Below are 6,000 nucleotides of genomic sequence, written 5' to 3' on the forward strand. Positions count from 1 at the left end.
AATATTAAAGGCACAACAGCAAACTATCCTAGTGTAAAGGAAAGATGAGAACAATAGGAAAAGGCCACTATGGCTCCTTCAGGAGCTCTTTACATCACCTGAAAAATCAAAAAGGAATTCTACGAAAAGTAGAAACAGAGATAAATGGCTATGGGGGAGTACAACAAACAGCACAAACGTGTAAAGACAAATTAAGAAAGTCAAAGGCACAAAATGAGTTACAGCTGGCAAGGAACATAAAAGGCGATAAGAAGTTGTTTCTTAAATAAATTACAAACATGAGAAACATGAAGTAAGGTGTAGGCCCACTACTTAGCATCAGTTACTGACTCTCCTTACCTGCTATCAGGAAGGCTGACGTGTTTAATGCCTATTTTGCTTTAGTCTTCACTAAAAAGCTTAATGGTGACCAAATACTCAACACAATTAATATTAACAAAACAGGGGAGGGCATGCAAGCCACAATAAGGAAAGAACAGGTTGGCAGGGCCTGATGAAATTCACCCCAGGGTACTTAAGGAACTAGCTGAAACAACCTCAGAACCATTACCAATTATCTTTGAGAACTCATGGAGGAAAGGGGAGGTCCCAGAAGACTGGAGATGGAAAAACATTGTTCTCCTTTTTAAAGAGAGGTACTATCTCGTTTCCTTCTTTGACAGGGTTACTGGCCTAGTGGAGTTGGAGGGAATCAGTAGAGGTCATATCTTGATTTTAGTTTCAGAGTAGCAGCCGTGTTAGTCTGTATTCGCAAAAAGAAAAGTACTTGTGGCACCTTAGAGACTAACAAATTTATCCGAGCATAAGCTTTCTTGAGCTGCAGCTCACTTCATCGGTTGCATGATTTTAGTAATCCTTTTGACACAGTCCCATATGACATTCTCATAAGCAAACTAGGGAAATGTACGGCCACTTTATAGTAATTTATTCTAGACCACAGCTGGTTGAAAACCATACTCAAGTAGTTACCAGTGGTTCACTGTCAAACTGGGAGGTTGTATATAGGGGGATCCCACAGGGGTCAGTCCTGGGTCCAGCACTATTCAATATTTTCATCAGTTACTTAGATTGCAGACCATGTTTATAAAAATCTGCAGATGTCACCAAGGGGGATGGTTGCAAGTACTTTGGAGGGCAAGATGAGAATTCCAACTTACATTGACAAATTGAACTGATCTGAAATTAACAAGATGAAATTCTATAAAGACAAGTGCAAAGTACTGCACTCAGGCAGGAAAAAAATCAAATGTGCAACTATAAAATGGCTAGGCGCTAGTACCGCTGAAAAGGATCTGGGGGCCATAGGGGGTCACCAATTGAACGAGACAACAATATGATGCAGTTGCAAAGACAGGCTCACATAATTCTGGGGTGTATTAACTGGAGTGTCATATGTAAGACACAGAAGGCAACTGTCCCGCTTTACTCACCACTGGTGAGGCCTCAGCTGGAGCACTGCAGAAAGATGTGGAGAAATTGGTGGGAGTCCAGAAGAGAACAACAAAAATGCTAAAAGGTTTAGAAATCCCGATCTGTAAGGAAAGGTTAATAAAAACGGGGCATGTTTAGGTTTGAGAAAAGATTGAGGGGGTCGTGATAGTCTTCCAATATGGTAAGGGCTGGCACAAAGAGGTTGATGATCAATTGTTCTTCATGTCCACGGAAGGCAGGCCAAGAAGTCATGGGCTTAATCTGCAGCAAGGGAGATTTAGGTCAGATACTAGAGGATAGTTAAGCTCTGGGACAGGATTCCAAAGGAGGTTGCAGAATTCCTGTCACTGGTGGTTTTTAAGAACAGGTTGGACAAACCTGTCAGGGGTTGTCTAGGTTTACTTGGTCCTTCCTCAGCACGGGGGCTGGACTTGATGACTGCGTGAGGTCCATGCCAACCCTATATTTCTATCCTGAGCCTCCTGTCTATCATAAACCATTAAATCGCACCCAGTTCTCTGTATTGAGCCCCAGGACCTTGGTTAGACCAAATCATTTCAGTCCTCAGGGGATTAACTTGTTGCGTGCCCCAGATAGAGAAGAGAAGAAACTGAGGGGCCCTGTATGCCCAAGACTCCTGCGCTGGCAAGGAATTGCAGAGGTGAGCCATGCCCAGGTGATTGCAGCAGGCGACTCGCGCCTCATGCTGCAGAGGAAGGAAAAAACTGCCAAGCTCCCTACCAATCTCTGACCAGGGAGATTCCTTCCTGACCCCAAATCTGGCCATCAGCTGGACCCTGAGATGTGAACAAGACCCCCAGCCAGGTAGCTAGAGAGGAATTGCTGAACCACCTCAGAGGCCGGCCCACCCCAGCTGGTGTCCTGTCTCCAGCTGTGGCCAATCCCTGATGCTTCAGAGGAAGGTGGGGAAAAAAAGCCCACAAATACCTAGAACGGTCCCCAACATTGTGGAGCTGGCCGGCCACAGCATTCAGAGCGAGAAATGCTGTTGTGTAGAGAGCAAGGACCTTGCACACTTGGCCAGCTACAATGGTAATGGGAGCTGCATACGAACCTGAGGTAAATAGATCCGTTCCCGGAGAGCAGCACTAAAACCTGCAGCACACACACACAGTGGCCACAGCAGGTCCGCTTGAGCCACATCACTTCCCTCCAGAGCAGATGGAGGGGCAGGAGTTTGGGGGAGGAAGGATTTAAAAAAAAAAGGAGACACAAAGACAGCAAGAGGAGTTCCAGGCAGTTTACCCCCAACAATGGGTGATTTGGATCCAGCCAAGATCAGGGGAGGTGGGGAGAAGGAACACTTCAAATCAACACTGTTAGACACAGTGGAGACTTTAGGGGAGTGCCAAAAGGAACCTTGGAGGAGCCCAGATCCAGGCGCAGCTGGGGGAAGGGAGGGGTTACAGACAAATAAACCCTCTGGGAATCCTATATCAGGGTCAGTAGCAGAGCCAGGAGCAGAACCAGCAGACCTGATGCTCAGTGTTGCTGCCCACCCCCCATGTTCTAATCCGCTAGCCTCTCCCCTCCTCAAGCCAGGGACAGAACACATCTGTCATGCCACATCCCAGCGGGCAGTGCACAGAGGGGATAGTTTTCTCCAGAGCAATCCCAGGGACATGATGGGATGGGGCTCCCAATAGAATCGGGGGTGGGGTGGAAGATGCCTCCCCCCCCCGCCGCTTCCTCACAAAATGACATCACAAGCCACCAGCCCAATTAACTATTTATTTTAAAATAATTACAACCCAATCCCCCTGATCACGGTGCCATCACTACTGGATCCTCTGTTAACTACAAGATCCTTAAAAATGGGGGTAGTTGGATCCCTACTGGGGGGCCAGAACCCCCTCTTCCCACCAGAATCCATTCCTGATGGGCAGAGATGTTCATTGCAGGCGCCACTTCCCACTAGAGCTGAGAGAGGCTGGATGTGGATTCTAGGGCCATCAGGAAGGGAGCCTGGCGCAGGATGGCCTGTGAGAGAGGCAGACACACCCAAGCGGCTGCTCACTCGATGAGCTTCTTGGCCTTGAAGAAGCGGCGCAGGTAACAGACTTGCCAGGTGGCCAGGCCCACCAGACACAGCATGGAAAAGATGCTGAAGTAGAGCACGCGGGTGCTGGTGGACTCTGTGGAGAGAGAGAGAGAGAGACATGGGGTGAACAGGGGACCCCAAAGCATCATCACAAGTGGCTTCCAGCCACTTCACAGGAAAGAACCCAGGCGTCCTGGCTCCCAGGCCCTTCCTCTTGTGTTCTACCCCAGCCCTGGGAGGAGAGCGGGGTCTAGTGGGTACATGGGTGCCTCCTCACCATTTGTGTCCCTCATTTCCTCCTCCCGCTGCTTCATGTAGGCAAAGTCCTTGACGATGGATTCAGAAAGGTCCTCAAGACGTCGCAGATCCACCTCTAGGGGCTTTAGCTTCTCTGCCTTGGCAATCTGGGTGTGGGGACAGTAGGAATGAGATGCAGAATTCCACCCCACACTGAGACACAGCCACCTCTGGGGTAAAGCATAAGGGCTGTCTATACAGGGATCTCTTGCTCAGTGGTGAGACACAACCATCTCTGGACTGGGCACAGGGTCTGTTCATACAGGGATCCCTCGCTCCACGCTGAGATGTGGATGCCTCTGGGCTGGGGCACGAGGGGCTGTTTATACAGGAAACCCTTGGAATTCTGGCCCTCAGGCTTTAGTAGAGCTGGGGATACATGCCTAGTTGGGTGGATGTTGTCAATTCTGTCCTTGGGCTGAGATTGCTGGTGCCCCACCTTCCCCATCACACACAGGACAGAGGGACAGCTGCAGAGGGTTGGGGACTCAAAGGGGGCGTTACTCACGTCTTCATAGTTCCGGGCCTCCACCCCATGTTTGACGTTGAGGCTGATCAGCTGGTCAGGAACTCGAAAACCCACTGGGGAGGGAAGGATGAAAGAAAGAAGTTATAACTGTCACAGGGGAGGGAAGAGCTGGTGCATGACCCCATTTCCCTTCCAGTCAGGGATAGAACCCTAGAATCCTGGTTCTCAGCCTTTCTTACTGTAGCCACTAGATACCACTCCCCTCCCACAGCCAGGAATAGAACCCAGGAATCCTGGCTCCCAGCACCCTCCTCAATGCTAACCACTAGACCTCCCTCATGATCACAAGTTTCCGGGCCGTGCTGAGTGCAGGAGACCGCAAATGAGGATGGCAGGGAGTTGTGGGGTGGGAGGAATGCCCCCCAGGACACAGAATCCCTGCACCAGGAGTGAGACCTCATACCCGACTGGCCGTGGCTCTCGAAGCAGATCTCGTAGATCTCATAGTCGTCTGTGGTGAAGGCGAATTTGCCCTTCTTAGCATCTTCCTTGGAGTAGAGCAGGTGGCCGGAGGAGTCTGTGACCTGGGGTGGGGACAGACTGTGACCCCACAGAACTACCCATCTCCCCGGACCAGGCTCCCAATGCCCACCATGATCCTGTTCCCCAGGAGGATAGGGGTGTAGTGTGTCCCCTCCACCCAGGAGCAGGGGGTGTCCAATAGGGAGACGGGGGTCCCTGATGTCCCTCTTGGGGGAGGACATCACACAACTGCGTGGTAAGTCTTGGACCTTGGAGAAGAAAGGGGGTCTCTGGGGTGGTGCACAGCTTATGGCGAGCGTAGGGGGCAGGGCACCCGCGGGGGCACTAGCCATGGGGGAAGGGGTTCGGGGGTGCGCGGGGATCCCTAGGGGCTCTCACCCGGAGATCGGTCCTGGCCCCCGGCGCCCCGGCCTCCGACACCTCGTACTCCCCGGTCACCATGACGTCGCGGTGCATCTCCTCTTTCAGGCACTTGCGGGTCTGCGCCGGCAACTGGAACGAGAGCGCCCCGCACCCGCCGGCCAGCAGCAGCGGCAGCAGCAGGGGACCCAGGAGTCCGGGGCCCGGCCGGGGCACGCGCATGGCGAGCAGCGGCGGGGACCCCCCCGGCCTCGAGACGCCGCGCCCGGCTGCCCCAGGCAGGTGGAGTCGGCTGCGTCCGGCTCCTCTGTCACACTGCCCCGAGCTGATTCGGTGGCGTCCGACCTGGCGCTCACCCGACGTGGCGCTCGCTCTATGGTCTGGCCCCCACCCCACAGGGGGGGACAGGCCCTAGCCGTGCTTCCGCTTCCGGCTCCACCGTACTTCATCTCCGGCAGCGTGAATTAGAATCCGGCAGCGCGAACTTCGGACCGGAGGGGGGGGGAGAGGAAGTGCGCAGGCGCAGCGCGATCTCGGCCTGTGCCGTGCCGTGCCGTGCCGTTCAGGAAGAAGCCGTGGTCGCTTGTAGCTGGGCAGAGTGCTGGGGGGAGGGGTGTCAGTCCAGCCCGGACTACCCCCGAGTCTGACCTGGCAGGGGTTTGGTGGGGCTTCTCTCCTCCCCTTCCTCGGGCTGTGGGGGTAGTGGATAGAAGCAGGGGGCCAGGACTCCTGGGTCCTCTCCCTAGCTGTGGGGGGCGGGGCCTGTGCCCACCAACGGGCAAGAAATGTAAAGTGTCAGTGAATCCGCTTTACAAGCGCAGCGGCGCTGGGTGGCGCC

At 53.3% G+C, this 6,000-nt stretch overlaps 1 protein-coding gene across 1 annotated transcript; it reads right to left on the minus strand.

Annotated features, from left to right (window-relative positions):
* Positions 1–3,169: 3,169 nt before the first annotated feature.
* LOC144268051 (transmembrane emp24 domain-containing protein 10-like) lies at positions 3,170–5,595 on the minus strand. Its single transcript, XM_077822597.1, has 5 exons — positions 5,181–5,595; positions 4,723–4,843; positions 4,299–4,372; positions 3,771–3,897; positions 3,170–3,587 (listed from the first exon to the last, which is right to left on the minus strand). The coding sequence occupies exons 1-5, from the start codon at positions 5,382–5,384 to the stop codon at positions 3,466–3,468; spliced, it is 648 nt and encodes a 215-aa protein (XP_077678723.1). The 5' UTR covers positions 5,385–5,595; the 3' UTR covers positions 3,170–3,465.
* Between the last annotated feature and the right edge of the window lie 405 nt (positions 5,596–6,000).

This window comes from Eretmochelys imbricata, chromosome 7 (assembly GCF_965152235.1).
Source record: "Eretmochelys imbricata isolate rEreImb1 chromosome 7, rEreImb1.hap1, whole genome shotgun sequence".
Classification (NCBI taxonomy): Eukaryota; Metazoa; Chordata; order Testudines; family Cheloniidae; genus Eretmochelys; species Eretmochelys imbricata.

Bases quoted from the DNA above. Each gene is read 5' to 3' on its own strand.
- LOC144268051 (XM_077822597.1), bottom strand. From the start codon at position 5,384: ATGCGCGTGCCCCGGCCGGGCCCCGGACTCCTGGGTCCCCTGCTGCTG. The intron at 4,844-5,180 runs GTGAGAGCCCCT...TCCCCACCCCAG, and splicing joins GGGCCAGGACCGATCTCCGG to GTCACAGACTCCTCCGGCCA. The intron at 4,373-4,722 runs GTATGAGGTCTC...TTCCCTCCCCAG, and splicing joins CGAGAGCCACGGCCAGTCGG to TGGGTTTTCGAGTTCCTGAC.